The 19,086-nt window shown below is 44.4% G+C and overlaps 1 protein-coding gene across 1 annotated transcript in view; it reads left to right on the top strand.

The window, feature by feature from the left end:
* The window catches only part of LOC147707523 (lebercilin-like), a 1,017,522-nt gene that overhangs the window by 217,866 nt on the left and 780,570 nt on the right, over positions 1 to 19,086 (top strand). The window contains exons 2-7 of the mRNA XM_086925225.1: positions 4,707 to 5,230; positions 6,114 to 6,123; positions 7,446 to 7,452; positions 7,932 to 7,953; positions 12,470 to 12,486; positions 18,740 to 18,950. Coding sequence (XP_086781351.1) covers positions 4,707 to 5,230; positions 6,114 to 6,123; positions 7,446 to 7,452; positions 7,932 to 7,953; positions 12,470 to 12,486; positions 18,740 to 18,950 — 791 coding nt within the window. The remainder of the gene's footprint in view (positions 1 to 4,706; positions 5,231 to 6,113; positions 6,124 to 7,445; positions 7,453 to 7,931; positions 7,954 to 12,469; positions 12,487 to 18,739; positions 18,951 to 19,086) is intronic.

Here is a 19,086-nt window from a genome sequence, read left to right as displayed (position 1 = left end):
TCTGCTACGTGGGGGAGACCAACGAGGAACTTAGAGTGAGGGTGCAAGAGCATTAATCAGCATTGAGAACAGGAAAGGAAAATGCACCCCTTACGGAGCACTTCGCAAGCCTTAAGCATGGCTGCGATGAGCTGCGGTGGTTCATACTGGAGAAAATATCTGGAAACAGGCGAGGTGGAGACCTGGATAGAAATAGAAAATTGAGGGAACAATGGTTCATTTGCAAACTGAACACAGTGCAAAATGGTCTTAACTCTTGTGAAGACTGGATGTCAATAATATTGTGATTCATGCACAAATTATTTTAAATGAAAACCCTGTTGTGTGTGGATATAGACTTGTAGAAATAGGACACAACTGAAGGGAGATGTTACCAATATCTGAAACTGAGAACAAAAGAGAAGTCCGCATACCATAATAAGAATATGAAGTAGTCACCAAATCCAAATGGGTTTATATTCTTGTCCTGAAAGGGAGTAGTACTGTATGCTTTGATATAGTGTATTGCACCCAAGAGTATGGTACCACAGCGGGTGGGGTTTGTATGTCTATATATTTGTCTGCATTTATGGTAGACGACTAGGCATTGTGTAGGTTGTTGTCAATCAGAAATATGCATTGTGGAAGAGAGGTCTGGTTGAGCTGAGACACAAATCAATAGTTTTCTCTCAAGTATGGAGGTTTGAATAAGTTGCACGGCCTTATCTCGTCTTAGATGAATATACGCCGGATGAGTAGGAGTTAAAAAGTGAGACGTACGGTCTGGTCGCTGACAGTGCTCAGTTGCAATTGGACACGTTCAATATGACGTAAACACGTCAGGGCCGGTTAGCTCAATCATGGTAATGCGCGCCCAGATAAAACGCTCAAATTCAACAGGGAGTGAGAACCTTCTAACTGAACCAACAAAAAGGTGAGTGGGAGGACGAATTTCTTAAAAGTGAAACGGGCAAAACCTACAAAAATGACCGGAGAGCTAGTTTAGGGAACTTGTAATAATGCCACTCCCCGGTTAGTCTAGCTAAAGAACTCAACATCTTTGAAGCATAGCTTTGTGAATAAGAGATATTAATATAGCGGTAGATTGTTCCCTTGTAGTCTCGATGTATAGACACCTTTGAAGCTTAGCTTGGAGAATAGAGAGATAAATATAGCGGTAGATTTTTCCCTTGTAGTCTCGTTGTATCGATCAATTTAGGTTTCTCTTTGCTTCCTAGAGCTGAAATTGAATATGCTCTGAGGAGAAGCTGAATCAAGGAATAAGCTTCCCATACAGAAATATCCCCAACAATAGATCTACAGCAAAGGCTGAGAAACTAACTTGTTTTTAAATAAGGTGGGTAATTAAGCCTAACAATGAGGTGTGGAAATTGAGGTGAATTGGTTATGATGGATATAGGACCTGTCACTAATTTTATTTAAACTTTATCAATAGAAATCTGAATCGATAGAATCGGGCAATGGAACCCTAACAACTGGAAAAGGGGTCATCTCATTGATATACTTTGCCCCCACCAAGTATTGTGCAACAAGTAAGCCATACATATCTGATTTGAGATATTTATGATACATAAAAGGAAGGAAAATCCTGTGATGAAATATTTAGCAAAGTATATCTTTGTTTATTTCCACATTTAGAATCCATTGGATTGTGTTAATTGACAACCATGTCCTTCTATCATGACATTCCGTGCTAGAGAGTGAGATATCGTGTCCCCACTGAAGATAAAGTGATCCTATTAGTTTACATCACAAGGAGGGACTACATAAGACACTACACTTTGTTTGGTATAGTGTTAGAATTGTATTACACGCAATAAGAAAAGGCGTGGTTTATGTATGAGGTAGAAGATGGGACATGGTAGTTCACATTTGTGGCATCAAAAACAAATTTTAACTTTGTATATTATGGGGTTTGTCTATAATAATTGCAATTAAGTTGAGATGTTTTGATATAGATTTTATTCCTAGGACACAAAGTATTAGATTATGTCATTAAGCATATTGTCGTCCCCTTCATAAATTATTGGCTGATGGAATCTTGGGACAATTGTGTGTTTTTTGAAAAAATCAAAATTTGGGAATGAGGGTGTTAGATCCATGACCTATTTGTGTGTTTATGTTTATAGATTCACAAAGAACGAGAGGTTTTTTATTTGAGTCTTGATAAAGAAGGTTGAATGAGACAAAGCCTTCGAAACGCGTCAATGCTTTTTTTGCCATAAACGCAGCTACACGGACATCGCCTTTGGGTGTTGATGGCCTACAAGATCAGGGCGTGTTTATATGATTATCTATCTGGGAGATGGCCGCTTATGACAAAGATAACTGTCTGTTTTATCCCTCGTGTTTTTACTTATCATTTGTTTTTTAATTGTTGTCTATGTGATCGATTATGTTCATTATGAAGTACGATGCTTGTGATTATTTCTGAATACAAATGTTTTTATTGAATTTGTGGTTGTTAAAAAAATTATAATAAATTGTATCAGGAGATTGTAAACATTTATTGACTTTTAGTGAGTTTTTGGGCCAATATATTGTATCCACCAGGTTGGTGGTTACTTTTTTGAATGGTTGTGGTGTGCATGTAGCTTATTTGGGTGTGTACAGTATTGTTTATGAAGAAATCCTAGAGGACGTTTTTCTTTTCATTTTCACTCAAGCGAAGGCCACTAAAAAAACTTATACCGCAAAATGGAAGAGATTCTGTCATTGGTGCATAGACAAGTCTATAGATCCATTTCAATCTACTCCGGATAAGATATTACCATACTTACTCCTGTTAGCATTGGCGAGACTGGCACATTTCTCTATAAAAGTGCATTTGGCGTCAATCTCGAGATATTATAGGAAGCCCGGTCAAATATTGCTTTGGTCTTCCAGGGTGATAAAAGAATTCATGAAGGGACTCTTCAGGATGTTCCCGCCGATAAAACGTCCAGCAGTTTCCTACAAATAAATATTGTCCTTGCTCAACTGATGAGGTCACTTTTTGAACCTATTCACAAGGCGGATATCAAGTTTATATCCTGGAAGACAGTACTCTTGCTGGCATTGATGTCAGCCAGGAGAGTAAGCTAAATCCAAGCATTCTCAGTCTTAGAACCCTTGACTCAATTCAAGAGGAACAAGGTGATGCTGAGAACAAATCTAAAATGAAACCCGAAAGTCCCAAATTTTTTCCATCTAAATGAGCCTATTATATTGCCAGCATACTTCCGGGAGCCGTCATCTCCAGCGGAAAGGTCACTTCATATACTGGATTTCAGGCGCTCCTGAAGATTTTGTATTGAAAGAACGAAAATGTATAGACAATCGGATCAGTTACTTATCTCCTTTACTCCACCCAGGAAAAGATACGCTTTGTCAAAAAGCAGTATATTCCTTTGGATATCATCAGCTATTGCTTTTTGCCACAATTAGGCTGTAAAACCGCTGTCGTCAAAAGTGATAGCTCACTTTGCTGGCCAGCATGGGCAGGTATCTCCGTATGCTGTTTCCTATGGGGGATGGAGGTTCGGGTTGATGGTGAAATGAGTGACACATAGCCCATTGTTGTACTGTGTTGTACTTTATCAATAAAACATGTTTTTAAAAAAAAAAAAAGTGATAGCTCATTTCACAAGGAAGATGGCTACCTCCACAGCGTTATTCGTGGGAGTGTCTCTCCCACACATCTGTAGAGCAGCGACCTGGTCGAATGCCCATACCTTTACCAAGTACTATTGTTTGGATACAACATGGAAAAGAGATTTGGCGGTTGGGCAAGCAGTTTTACGTCAGCTGTTTCATTGAGGTACATCTTATTTCACAATACTTAAATGTATTGTTATATTTATGTAATGTTTCTATATAGGTATTAACAGTTTGCAATAGGTTTCGCTTCTTGTTTCGAATGTAGGATGCATATTCTCTATTTCTATATAAAAAACAGAGGAACCTATCTTTTCAAGGGAGAAGGTGTCCATGCCTTCAAACGCTTTCCTATTAGGATACCATACTGCTTACTATTCTGATTCAAGCATGTGAATCTATGAAAGATTCAATACTGGTGAAAAAACAAGTTACTTACCTGTACACTGTGGTTCTCCAGTATTGACATCTTTCATAGAAAAACAAGTGGCCCGCCCACCTCCCCGTTTTCGGCTGGCCACTTTTACCTCCGGAAGCTTAGGAGTTGATATCGGAGGTATAGTGGCTCTGCAGGGGCTTGTGGTCTTGGGGATGGCACCTCATTGGCTGAAGTTTGGGCCTTTATTAAGAAGTCAATGGGTTAGCAATATTCAATTACTTGTGATTGGTTTCTATGTACTACTTTATTTACTGCTATTTAATGTACCGTGAGACTCCCACCATGATGATGGGGAAGATTCAAGCAGGTGAATCTATGAAAGATGTCAATGCTGGAGAACCACAGTGTACAGGTAAGTCACTAGTTTAAAAAAATATATATTTTGAGCTTGCAAGAATACACGTTTGTATATTGATTCGTGTTTTAATAAAGCCATTGTCGATTTTCTACTTTGCCTTTCATGGATGACTCCTGTTCACAAAATTGAATTTGTCAGCCATATGGATGTGTTTTGTTTAAAATAGTAGTTGAAAAATATATGTTATAAGGAATTAGGTTACTCACAGTTTTAAAGTATCTACAGTTTGTGTGTTGTTAAACATTTATCACATAATGTATTCTTGTTTTCTAGTGCCTGGGAAATTGACAGCACAATATCCATCAAATAAAAGAAAACCCATACAGCAGTTATCTAACCACGGTGTTATTACGAAATTGCCTCCCAATCCTTCAAGCGTCACTACAAAAACGAGTTTGTCAGCTAAACTTTTAAACATGAGTATCCTCAAAAATAAACTCCATGACTTGCAGGCTAAACTAGAGGATTTGCAAAAAGAAAATCAGTTGCTGCAAAAATTGCAAATTAGGCAGGAAAAAGCCCTGATTAAATTTGAAGATACTAAAAATAAAATTGCTGATCTAATTTCTCGGCACAACAACGAGGTGCAGAAATTAAAAGAATATCTTCAGGGGTGTAAGGAGCAAGGACCTGCCATTGTGAGAAGAGTAATAGCATCTAATTTCTACAAGGCGGACAGTTCCTCGCCGAAAGTGAACGCGCATTCTGTATTGAAGCACCAAGCTGAACGGAAAGTGTTCGAACAGCAACTTGCATTTTCAGAGAAAGCGCTGAACGTTCGAGACAGGAAAGCAAAGGTTATTGTTATCTTCATTCTTTCAATTCTAAATAACAAAACTTTAGTACTGTAACGTTTTGGCACCAATGTCACTTTATAAACAATTGTATAGTTTTAAGCACAGTTAGTGGCCTACATAGGCCTATTAACAGTGTTCCCGACTGTTTCCCTTCCCTGAAATTAAAGTTGTAGGATATCCTGGAATTTCAGAAATGGTGATGTTCATAGTGTGGCTTACTAGTTTTTGCGTAGTAACATGCCTCAATCAGGCACCTTGCTGATGTTTTCCGCCAGTTTTTTAACCAAAGACTTGTAGCAGGCTGTATCTCCAAATAAAAACACGCATTAGCAAAGCCAAATGGTCTTGGCAATGCGAGAGTTATTGGCGTTGTTAATGTCTTTTATCCACGTTGTATAGCAGCACAGCTGCTGTTCAGTATGGCTGAAAGTCTTTGAAAAAAGCTCTATGGAGTGGCCAGCTCTGGGCGTGTCATAGCCATTTTTATCTGGCCTTAGGGGTAGGACAAGCAAGACAGCATGTGGTGGGGCAGGCAACACAGGATGGCAGGGGATGGACAGCGGGAGGGGAGAATGTAGATAAAAAGCCATTTAGCTTTTGCTAAAACGTTCCTTACAGTATGCATACATTTTACCAGCCATGTGGTTAGCTGCATCACAGTACACCAACTATAGTTCTTTGCCTCTGTAGTTAAGCAACACCCCACAGTCTACTGAAATTGTATTCGAACTCTACTGGACAATGGAGACACAGTCGCCCTCATCCTCCTCGACCTCTCCGCAGCCTTCGACACAGTCTGCCATAGCACCCTTCTACAGCGCCTCAGAAACATCGGAATCCAAAGAAAAGCACTGGAATGGATCACCTCGTTCCTCACCGGAAGAACCCAGAGAGTCCGCCTCCCACCATTCAAGTCAGAGGCCACTGAAGTCATCTGCGGCGTACCACAAGGATCCTCACTCAGCCCCACCCTCTTCAACGTATAAATGAGCCCCCTCGCGACCATCGCACGCCAACACAACCTCAACATCATCTCCTATGCCGACGACACTCAACTGATCCTCTCCCTTACCAAAGACCCTAACACCGCCAACACCAACCTACATGAAGGTATGAAAGAAGTAGCCAAGTGGATGAAGCACAGCCGTCTGAAACTGAACTCAGACAAAACAGAAGTCCTTATCTTAGGTACCTCCCCCTCCGCCTGGGATGACTCTTGGTGGCCAGAGGCCCTTGGAAAAGCACCCATCCCGACGGACCACGCTCGTAACCTGGGCATCATCCTGGACTCCTCACTCTCCATGAACAGACAAGTCAACGCCGTATCATCATCTTGCTTCAACATTCTTCGCATGCTCAAAAAAACATTTAGCTGGATCCCCACCGAAACCAGAAAAACGGTCACCCATGCACTGGTTACAAGCCGCCTGGACTACGGAAACACCCTATACGCCGGTATCACCGCAAAACTCCAGAAAAAACTCCAACGCATCCAGAACGCATCAGCCAGACTCATACTAGACATCCCGCGTAAAGACCACATCTCTAGTCACCTGAAAAACCTCCACTGGCTCCCCGTCAACAAAAGGATTACTTTCCGCCTCCTAACCCACGCACACAAAGCACTTTACGAACTTGGACCCGAATGCCTCAACACACGACTTTCCTTCTACACCCCCTCCCGCCAGCTACGATCCTCCAACCAAGCCCTTGCTACCGTACCCCGCATTAACAAAAACACCATGGGAGGTAGATCCTTCTCCTAGCTCGCAGCTAAAACCTGGAACTCACTCCCCACTCACCTTCGTCTCACTCAGAACCACCTAGCATTCAGAAAGCAACTTAAAACTTGGATCTTCGACAAGTAATTCCCCACCCTTCTTCAAGCGCCTTGAGACCCTACGGGTATGTAGCGCGCTATATAAATCCTTTGACTTTGACTTTGACTTTGACTATCCCATGTTTTGAGGACGGCTTAGGTGATAGCCTGCCTCAGCTTCTTCACAACAGATTGCCCATGTAGATACAAGGGTGAATATCTTGCGATAGAGTAGGGGCCTGTTCTGCCTTTGGCAAGTGATCTTGCATATTTCAATGGGCAGGCTTTGAAATCACCAAGAAAATAGACAACACAAACGAAGGCGGATGGGGGAGAGCTGAAATAGGGACCAGGCGGGTTGGAGAGGAGAATTGTACGGGGCAGAGTGGAGTGAAGGAGAAAAGTGCATATATATAATTCTTTATTGCTTGATTAACAAAAATCTTTGCAAATACAACATTAATATTGTGTAATAAAACAGTTCCTTAGTCATTTTTAGGTCTTGCATAGAGCAGTGCATGCGCTGCCTCTACGAGGCATCATGTAATCTGTATTACTAATGAAACTCCACCAATTGTGTGTTTCTTTGTTTTGTCGCTTGCCATTGGTGGAAGCTGGCATTGCTGTTCTTATCTTGCTCATTGTTGGCTGGTTGTCTGATATGTCACTTCCGTTTTCTTCTGTTTCTGGAGGAAGCAGCATCGACCAACTACAGTCAACTTACACTGCTGGCTGTTCTCTTTTTATTTACGGACTACTTTTTTTCTTTGCTGTTAGCATTTCCACATCTGCAGCTTCCTGCCCTCCCCCACGCTGTTTATTTGATATGCACGAGATCTCAGATTATTTATACATAATTAAATTATTCAGTCCATGAAGCAGCCCACACCAAGGCTCGAACCTTGTTCTCCTGCTCCCAATTCTGCAGTGTTATATGTTGAGCCATCTCCTTGCACCGTTTATTTTCACTTGTATGTTTCCCTTGATCATTCACCATTTTCTGCTTCATGCTTGTGTCAGTGCTCACTGTTCCATGAATGACTGTCCTCCCCTCCACCGCCACCCACCCTCTGTGTCATCACCCCCCACCACCACCACCAGTCCCTCGCTCCTTGTTTGTTCTTTCTATATTGAAAATTATATTTACATGGTGTGAGACATATACATGGTGAATAATTTGAGTAACAGACAGGAGGGAAAAGAGAGAAAGAGAAAACGCCCAGGGGGGTGTTCAAAGTAATATAGGTCCATCATTTTGGCATTTAATGGTTCTGACTCCGGCTGTTCAGCTCCCAGGGCATCTGTTTGAGGGGTGGTTCTCCGCTCCGGGCAGTTGCGAAATAAGGCCAGCGAGGAGGTGGTGCCATGCAGATGTCAATTGAAAGTGGTAGGACTAGGGCCAGGTCATGCGAGCAGACAGCACTCATTAAAGCCCATATCGCTCAGACCATCGAGGGACCTCTGTTCAGTCTCTAAACACAAGCAGCAGCGAAAGGGAATAAGTCACTAAATGTGTGTTCCGTATTATGTCTACCCATCGAACTGGTATAAATTAACATGTCAATGCTTCTAAAATGTTACATTCTTTCTCCATCCTGTCATCAGACAGTTTTTTTTAGTCCTCCCTTTTTTCTAATGCTCATTTCATTTTATCTTTTAATTTCTGTTTATTCTTTGCAATTCTCGCCCCTTCCTTCTCCATTTATTTTTTCTTCCAGTGCTTGCGGCCTGCGGAGATTAAATAAGGCGCGAGCGCAAATAAACAGTTTCCCTTCCAGTAGCAACATTCCAAGCACTCTCGTAGCATGACGTCATGGTGTTTTTGCAATGCCCTCACGTTAAACCTGTGCGCAACAAGATACCGTTTATACTTTGATTAATGATCACAGATGACTTTGATATGGCACTTAAAAAGCATTTGCCACAACTGACGTAACTATGCAAAAGGAATACAGGCACGTATTTAAGAAACAACAAATGACAGTGGACACTGTACAGGTTCGCATAGGCATAGCCTGTCCACAGGTTTCAGAGAATAGTTGGAGGACTACCGTATTAAAATCGCTTGCTTAATTACTTGACTTGGGCGCTATGTCAACCAAAATTATCTAGGGCAGTTTTGCTGAAAACGACTGTTTCTGCATACTAACTTTAAGTCCTGGAGGGAACGGAAACCCGAGTTTACTATTCTAGCAGCATAAAATAAGAATACTTACCTTACCATATATCAGGAGATGCTTGACCTTAAAAACGTGCGTTCGCTTCAAGAAACGTTTTCACTGAAAGGAAATGTACTTCACTCAAAAGGTCACAACACATACCCACGTGTTTATTGCATAAACATTCATTGCAACAGATACTTTATGGAATTCGTTTTCACAGCAATCTCCTGCCTGACTCACAATGATCAATGAGTAACAGTGATTTGTCACGAAAACAGAATTTAGAAGGTCACTGTAATATAATTGTTAGAAATGGGGATTTCCGGTTGGCTGAGGTTTGTGCCAAAGCCAGGCCGAAACCACCATTCTACGTCAGGGCAAGGAAGTCACCCGCCAAAGATAACCCCTGCTCACCCCCTTGGTAGCTTGGGACGAGCAGTCAGGCTTATCCCGGAGGCGATGTGTGAAGCGTTTGCACGTGCACCCAGCAACAACACCCAAGGCCCACCACAAAGGAAACTCCACACAAGGTTATATATAAAAATAGCCTTTGTATTATACCAAACACATTAGATAATAAACACACAATTTACGCTGTGCCACTGGCACGGGCAGAATTTACAGGGGATTATATACACAGGACAGGGCCACATGGACCACTGTCAGGAATAAGCACTTGGTAGAACTAGCACTTAGTAGAAATAGCACTTTGTAGGAATAGCACTCAGAACAGAGAATAATTGTAGCACCAAATAGCACTTGTAGCACACAACCAGTAACCACTGGTAAAAGGTAAGTACACACTACGCAACCTAACCACCTTAGGAATATATCACGCAGGGAACCATCAACTCACTAGCCGAATCTATATTAGGAAAAACAACCTCCTAAGAATAAAACGACATTTTAGAGGTACAGGCAACAAGCATTGCATAAATCACATTAAGCAAGTATCACATTTGCGCCAAAAAGTACACAGAACTGACCCCAGGCCAACCTGGCCTCTCAGGGGCTCACAGGCCCAATGTCCAGAATGTCTGGACTGGCTGCGCGGGCAACCAAAGAGGAATGCGCAAGGCCTAAACGTAGCAGCTGCCCACTAAGTGCTGGGCAGCTGGGGAACTGAGCCTGGCACCAGCGTGCCTCCTGGCTCTCTTCTGGGGCTCTGAATATAGGAATGCGGCCAAACACGACGTGGGAGCCTCGTGGGCTCTGACACAGCTGTGCCCCAAATCACGTGGGATCCTCGCAGGCTCTGATTACCACAATGCTGCCATACGTTGGAGCCTCGTGGGCTCAAGAACGAAAATGCCCCCTTCGGGCCTCATGGGCTCGAAATGACACTGCTGCCAACTGGGGGGAGCAGCTCACTGCCAGCCGGGGCCGTTCTACCTCCCGAAATGCCCCCGAGACGTTGGAGCCCGCAGGCTCGAAAAACAAATGTGCCGCCGGCCGCAACACTACGGTGCAGGCAGCTCCCCCTCACTCACTGGGGCTGCACCAGGAGATTTCTCAGAGTCCTCGTGGGGGGGGCAGCCCCCAACAACGTGCCTGGGTTCCCTCTGCAACCCCGTGCCCCTCCTCTCACCTGGAACTGGAGCGCAGGGTCCGGTGACTCTCTCCTTCAGGATGCGGGGCTTTCTCCAAGCATGGGAGCCCGCGCCACACAAAGCCCCCGCTTCACCCGGTCCCCCGTCTCAGGACCCGGACTTTTAGAGATAGAGCCCGCGAGGCTCAGTACAGCTTCTCCTCGGCCGGGGCTTCAGGGTTGAAAGCCCGAAACCGGTCCTTGGATGCTTGTTTCCAGTCCAGGGAGGACCTGACTTGGCAGTTCGGGCTGGACTGTTCCCATGGGGCACAGGGTCAAGACTGATTTGCATATGCCTGGGTTCAAACTGGAAAGGCATGGTGAGCAAAAAAACTATGGATTTAGGCCCAGATCTCTGTACTGGGGTGAATGTATGACATTATTCTGCATTCTATCCATCACCTGTTATTTTTGCATTTGTCACCCCGAGTGGGTTGGGTATGCTCAGACGTGAGTCCTGTGCTCTCCATGCCACTGAAATCAAGCTATCCAGGCTGATGAGGGCTGAAAGCCCGAAACCGGTCCTTGGATGCTTGTTTCCAGTCCAGGGAGGACCTGGCTTGGCAGTTCGGGCTGGACTGTTCCCATGGGGCACAGGGTCAAGACTGATTTGCATATGCCTGGTTTCAAACTGGAAAGGCATGGTGAGCAAAAAAACGATGGATTTAGGCCCAGATCTCTGTACTGGGGTGAATGTAAGACATTGTTCTGCATTCTGTCCATCACCTGTTATTTTTGCATTTGTCACCTCGAGTGGGACGGGTATGCTCAGACGTGAGCCCCTTGCTCTCCATGCCACTGGAATCAAACTATCCAAGCTGATGAGGGCTGAAAGCCCGAAACCGGTTCTTGGATGCTTGTTTCCAGTCGAGGGAGGACTGGACTGTTCGGGCTGGACTGTTCCCATGGGGCACAGGGTCAAGACTGATTTGCATATGCCTGGATTCAAACTGGAAAGGCATGGTGAGCAAAAAAATGATGGATTTAGCCCAGATCTCTGTACTGGGGTGAATGTATGACATTGTTCTGCATTCTGTCCATCGCCTGTTATTTTTGCAGTGATCATTGTTTTGGTCACAGTGGGTGCAGGCAAGTAGCGGCCTCACTAAATGAGGTGTGAATCACGGCAGCAGCAGGGCCATCAGAAGGAACAGTTTTCGTGCTAACCTAAGACTGATGGCCCTTTCGGTGTTGTTTTGCAGCCCCCCAGACAGAGGGGAAGGGGGAGGAGGTTGTGGGCACTACAGAGGCCTTCCTCGATGAGCACCACACAGGCTGAAAGATAAAGTTGAAATTTTAAAAGCAGAGCTATTCCTGCAGTCCCGGGACGCTTTTTAAAAACAAAAGTTTTAAAAGTAGGGGCACGCCGTGCACTTCCGATCCCGCCCACTTCTAACACTGGTCCTAGCACGAGCTCGGCGAGGCACCGCCATGTGGAGCTGTGAGGAGTGTTCCTGTAGTCCCTTAGTATCTGGCATAGTGCCTGCACTATCAATATCTGCGTTAGCTTAGCTCGTTGTACCGCCTTCTTGATTGTTCCCATGAATCTTTCTACCATCCCATTCGCCTGTGGCCACATAGGTGTTATTTTCCGATGTCAGATCCCTAGGTACTCCATGAATTTTCTGAACTCTTCTCCTGAGAACGGATTGGCCATTGTCAGTCTTTAGCGTTTGCGGAGAACCCCATGCTGCAAACACATCATCCATGATTGGCAGTGTTGCCTTTGCCGACGTTGACGCTACTTGCCTTACAATTGGAAATCTGGAGAATTCGTCTATTATCACTAGCAGTTAATTTCCTGTCTCCAGGGGCCCACAGAAATCGGCTGCCAATTCCATCCAACCCGCTTTCGGTAGTTCAGACATCTGTAGCGGCTCCGGCTTGGATGGCTGTCCAGTCACTTGGCAGACATGGCAATGTGTGACTGTGGCTTCAACCATGCTGTCTAGTCCCGGGAACCACACTTTTTCCTGTAGCCTTTTCTTGGTAGCTACCATGCCTTGGTGTGATTCATTCGCCAGATCTACCGTCTGTCTCCTCAGTGCTCGCGGCATTACTATTCTTGTTCCTCTCATCATTATGCCATTTTGGGTCTCTAAGAGCTCTTCATGTATCTTCTTGAATGCCAACAGTTCCTCTTTTATTACTCCTTCTTCCAAGATGCTGTTTTTATTGACATGCCTCCACCTCTCTTTGTCTTGTCACCCTCTGGATTGCTTGCATGGTGGGATCTTGTTTCTTTTCTTGTTCCAGTTATTCCATCGTTATTGATGCCGGTGTGTTGTGCTTCAGTATGAAGTTCAGGTATTCCTCCGCCATTGTGGTTGCCTCAACTGCATGTGGCAGAGGATGTCTTGACATGTAGTCAGCCGGGTTGTGTTCCTTTCCTGGTTTATGTATGATTTTGAAATTGTAGTCCATTAGTCGTATTCCCCACCTCTCTATTCGGGGCGGTATTTTTGCATTGGGATTTCCATAGATCGTTATTAGTGCTTGGTGATCTGTAATTATTGTGAACGGTTTCCCGTAAATGAACATGTGATAATGTTCGCATGCCCATACTACTGCCAGACTCTCTTTCTCAGGTTGTGAATATGCTCTTTCATTGTCTGATCGGCTCTTGCTTCCGTAGGCGACTACACACCTCGGTGATTCTTTGCCTGGTCTGTGTTGTGCTAGTATTACGCCCAACCCCACTTGGCTGGCATCCACCGTCAATTCGGTGCAAAGCAGCGGATCAAAGTATGCAAGGTGATCTACTGCTATCACTGCATGCCTGATCTCTTCAAATGCTTTGCTGCATTCTTCTGTCCATGCAAAGGTCTGGCCTTGTTTAGTTAGTTCTCGTAGCGGTGCGCTCACTGTGGCAAAGTCTTTTATGTACCTTGCGCAGTAGCTAGCAAGGCAGAGAAATTACCTCACTTCTGCAATGTCGCTTGGGTGTCTTGCTTTCTCTAGCGTGTCCACTTTGCTGTGATCTTGTCGCATTCCTATCTTGGAGAAGATGTGGCCAAAGAACACCAGTTTGTCTCGCCCCAGTTCGCACTTGTCCTCATTTAGCGTCAGCCCCGCCTGCTCTAGTTGGTAACACACATCTCGCAGTGCCTTGTCATGTTCTTCATCTGACTTGACGAACACCAGGATGTTGTCACTGTAGTTCAGACTGTTTTTTACTGGTCTTATTACTTGCCGTATTGTTTCTTGGAATATTTCAGCAGCTGATGATATTCCAAAACTCAGACGTTTATATCGGAAGAGACCCAGGTGCGTGGAAAACGTTGTGATATATCTGGACTGAGGGTCGAGTTCTAGCTGATGATATCCCTTGCACAGGTCTAGTTTGGAGAAACGTCTTGTGCCTGTTAGGCAACCGATCATATCATCGAGGTGAGGTCCAGGGTGTCTTTTGCGTTCGATTGCTGTGTTCGGTATTCTCATGTCGACACAGATGCAAATTTTGGACGTGTTTTTCTTCGGCACTGCCACTATTGGTGATACCCAGGGCGTCGGTCCTTCGGCTGGCTCTATGATGTCCTGCTTGAGCAGCGCTTCAATCTCTTCTTCTACCTGCGGTTGTAGGTGTATTGGCACTCGCCAGTGGTGTTGAGCTACTGTCTTTACTGCTTCATTGAAGTGCAGTGTTATTTGGCGCCCTTTTAACTTCCCTAGTCCCTGGAGTAGTTTGGGATATTCTTTCAAGATGCTTTCCTTCTCTGACATGTTGTATGTCATTTCGAGGAGGCCCATCACCTGTGCAGTGACATTGCTCAATAGGCACTGTGCTGGAATGTCACCTTTCAGCACATGAATTTCTTCCTTTATGGCTTGGCCTTTGTAAATCAGATTCTCTGTGAATTTTCCCATGTTCGTCACTGGTTTTCTTGACCCCCACGTGAATACCTCAACGTTTGACGGCATCAACACTGGCTTTACTTCCATCTTCTTATATTCCGACACACACATGATATTACATGTGTCTCCGCTGTCTAGCACGAAACGTGCTTTGTGTGGTCCCACCTCTATGGTCACGGACTCCGTCTTCTTTATTGTGTTTTTGTTTAGAAGGCGGATGCTTTCTTGATTTTTGCCTTCATCGGTGGACATGGCAGCAGTGTCTGACATGAGGTATAGTCGTTCTGCCGTTATCTTCTTCTCCCGACTCTATCGAGGAGCTTCTGTTTGCTGTTTCTACATGTCTGACATGTCTGCTCGTCATCATCCGTGGTCCTCCCGATCTTCCTCTTTCACTTCTGAACTGCAGTCCCAGGCATACACTGGCAAAGTGGTTGCTTCTATTGCATTTCCTGCATGTTTGGCCCATTGCGGGGCACGTGCCTTTGTGTGGAAACTCAAGTCCACATCTGTAGCAGGTTGATTCAGGTTGTTTTTTTGTCGCCTGTTCGTTGTGCCCTTTTTTCCAGCTGCTTGTGCAGTTGCTCTCTCCCATGTGGTGGGCCTGTTCGACTCGTCGTTCCTTTCCCCACTCCATCTGCTTTGCTTGCACGGTTGCTCTTGCCTCGGCCCTTGCCAATGACAGGATCTTCTCCAGTGAGGTTGGTTCCTTCAGGATTCTCGCACGGAAGTCCGTATCACGGCATCCTTCAATGATGCGCAGGCGAATTGCTTGTTCGTTGTCGTACTTGTCGAATTCGCAGTGGGTTACTAGTTTCCGCAGTCGCGTCGCAAAATCATCCAACGATTCATCCGTGTGTTGCAATGCTATTGTGAAGGTATATCGCTCAAAGTCAATGTTTCTCTGTGGATCAAATTTGTTTGTTAGGCATTTTATTAGCCCTTTGTACGTCGATGTCTCATTTTCTGGTAGGGTTACTAGTAGATCGTCTACTTCATCACCCACTAGATTTAGGAACAGACCCAGTTGTTAGGATTCTGTCACATCTGTGGCCTCCATGTACCTCTCGAACCTCTTAACCCACCGCTCCCATCTTATTACCACTTGCGGCTCTGAGAGGTTTTATGGGAGAGGTGTGCGATATTGGGTGCTCTGCCTTTCGCTCCTTGGTTCTGCCATCTTTGTTCTTGTTTGTGCTCTTGGTGGCACCTGTGCTTTCTCCTTTATTTCCTTCCCGTTTCACACTGTTCTTCTGTTTTCCTTCCTTTATTGTAGTGTTGCCTTTGCTTGAATCTCTTTGTGCTTCGTCTTTGTCTATTTTCCTTCTTTTTCCTTTTATTATCTTTATTTGCACTGCCTTGTGCTTGTTTGCCTTGTTTCAGTGCTCTTTTCGGCACTTTCGTGGCTTTTCTTGCTCCGCCTGGCCTCAAAATGGCCGCCGGTCTTTTCAGCTCTCTTATTGGTTCATTTTGCCTGACTTTAAGATGGCCGCTGAGACTCTCGCGAGACTTCGGGACCAATCCGAGCGTTGCCTGGTTTCAAAATGGCCGCCCGATATTCTCTCATGCTGATTGGCCAGTCCGCCTGACTTAAAAATGGTCGGTCTCGTTCTCGCGAGAGCTCGCGCTCAATTTCGTAATGTTCGTGCTCACTCGGTTAATTCTGCCGGGGCTTACCGATGAGTCCAGATGTATCTTCCTCGCATCTGTTGCGGTCAGGGTGGGCTCCCGCGCCGTTCCTTTTTCTTATTCACGCGAACCAGGGTGGGCTCCTGGTCTCGCTGCTTCCGGCACTGGCCACTCGACGCGACCCAGGGTGGGCTCCTGGTCTCGCTCCTTCAGTCAGCTGGGCACTCGACACACGTGTGCTCGTCGCCTTCATCGCCAGTTGTCGTGTTGTGGAGCCCACAAGGTTCACAAGACACCATGGCTTAGATTCAGGTATCCTTATTAGGATCTCTCTTCAACATCGGGATGCGTCCTACCCCTTGCCCCGCTGGTCCAGTTCTGTCCCGTCCTGCTCCCTTGACCGGAAGTGGTGTCCGGTGTCCCCTTTCCACACTCCTGACTTCTTGGTCCTAGTGCCCACTGTCTAGGCACGACACTGGTGAAGGTCAATGAGTCCCTTCCTCTCTACCCCCTTTCCTTACCTGAATCTCAGTGCCCCCCACTCTGTCATACATGGTGCAGTGTATGTCAATTTCCCAGCATAGGTATTGGTATCTCCTCGACCTATTATGATGTGTTTGTTTATGGCTTATATATGTGCTATCTTTGGAACTTTTCTGTTTGATCGCAGTGCATAATATTTGGTTATGGTGCAACACTGTAATTCCGTTTGTGACTCAATCTTAAGAAAGGTTTTTGAAACTTTAAAAATAAAAAAAACAAGGTGATAGTTTTCAGCGGTACACAGCGGTAAGAAAACTGCCGCTAACTAGCGCTAGCGGTGGTTTTCGCCAGTCCTTATACATATGTCCCTGTGTCTCTAGGGTCCTCATTTAAAAATAACCCCCAACGTGCTTTTGAGAAGCTTAACTGTGTGTTAGGTGATAGGGCATATGTATAGCGCCTGTGCCTCCTCAATGCGCTGCTGTATAAAAAAATAAAAAAATTCATTGGGGAGGACAAGGCATGCTTCCAAATGAGGGTAGAAGCTTACCCTGGTTAATATAAACAAAGAGGATGTTTGATTAACACACTGCTCTATCTATCGAATTTTTTTCTGCGCCATTAAATCTGATTTTCCAGTGCTAATTACGAAACCACACTCGAGGAGGAAGTTGTTCCTCACAAAAGAGATATTTAAATTGATGTGGCTGGAAAAAAAATACAAATATTAAAAGGAGTTTGATCTTTTGAGTCAAATTATGTAAGCAAAATGCTATAGGACAGTTTCTTCTGCTCCTGCCCCCCTTTTCCTAGTGCCTCCTTTAGTCGCTCACACACTCATTTTCCGTTGAATAGTCATTTGAATTGGGTGTAACCCGAATTTACTAAAAGTAATCTGCATTTGTTTATTAAATACAAATGATACGTAGGGGTCGTATGTATTTTCCTGTCCTTGAATTATTAATAATTACTTGGCGATATTAAAGTGTCACAATAAAAGTGGTGGAAAACATTTTTGTGAGACCCTTTGTGGCTCGAAAGGTTGCATGATAGGCGCTTGAATTCGTATGATTACTTCGCAACACAAAACAAAAAAAGTTGGCAAAGGGCTTATATTTAAAGACACGTTATCAATTGTATTTGGAAATAATAGAGGGATCGATTTGATAAAGCACAGTGTGGTTTGGTGTGATAAATAGAATATCAATTATCGATGCCATTTCACAATTAGAACACAAGTATAATATTGAAATAACTCCAATCGCAATGCACTTGACATATTTCTATGTACAGAAATATTTCCATGTCTTAGCTCATTTTATTGTATCATGAGCTGAAAATTAGAATATAGTTCCATACACGTGTTACTTCAATGACACGGTCAAGCAACATGTGTACCTGATATAATGCTTCCTATAATACCCCTCACCTTCACCCCTTCCATTCCAATGTAGAAAGTCTCTTCCGCGTTTTCCACAGGGTATGACGCACCTCGCTACCTTCAAATGGTCCCTACAAACAATTGTCACTCTCTTCTACTAAATTACTCCCATTTTTATGCAATTTTAATTTTTACTATATAAGAAAACTAATTTTCTATGTTCGTTAAAAAAATAAAGCGCACTAACACCCTTTAGATGGGCGGAGAAGCACTATATAAAATAAATAAATCTGAATCATGATGGTTATAACTTTTGGGGAATGCGGCATTCCAGGGGTGCAGTAACTACAAAATATGAATTAATGACTTGCGTTACTCTGTGAGTAGTATGTTTTGGTGCCTGAAGGGTTTTTTTCTAGATGGGGAGCAATAAAAGTGTTTCTAAGAAAGGTTAGGATTTTTTTTAGTTCAGTTGAACTCCATGTTCTAAAAAGTAATCGACGTAAATAAATAATATTTCCCCGTGCCATTCTCTCCACAGATCATGAATCCACGACGTGGCTCTCCATTAATCATTCATTCATTTCTCCTATTCGATCTTGCAGGTACTACGAGACATGCATCATCAAACCCGGGGTGATTGGGGGCTCGAAGCCCAAAGTGGCCACCCCCAAAGTGGTGGACAAGATCGCCGAGTACAAGAGGCAGAACCCCACCATGTTCGCCTGGGAGATCCGGGACAGGCTACTGGCAGAGGGGATCTGCGACAACGACACGGTGCACAGCGTGTCCTCCATAAACAGGTAAAAGCGCGCCCGGGGCCAGCATCGCCCACCCACCTTTTCTGGCAGAGCGCTGCACCCTGGCATCCGTGTGGTGGCCGACATAACCCATAATGGCATAATTGTATTTATTGTATTGTAATTGCATTTATATAGT

This window comes from Lissotriton vulgaris, chromosome 6 (assembly GCF_964263255.1).
Source record: "Lissotriton vulgaris chromosome 6, aLisVul1.2, whole genome shotgun sequence".
In the NCBI taxonomy this organism is placed as follows: Eukaryota; Metazoa; Chordata; class Amphibia; order Caudata; family Salamandridae; genus Lissotriton; species Lissotriton vulgaris.
Note: the sequence above shows the minus strand (reverse complement) of the source record. Positions and strands in the feature narration are given on the sequence as shown.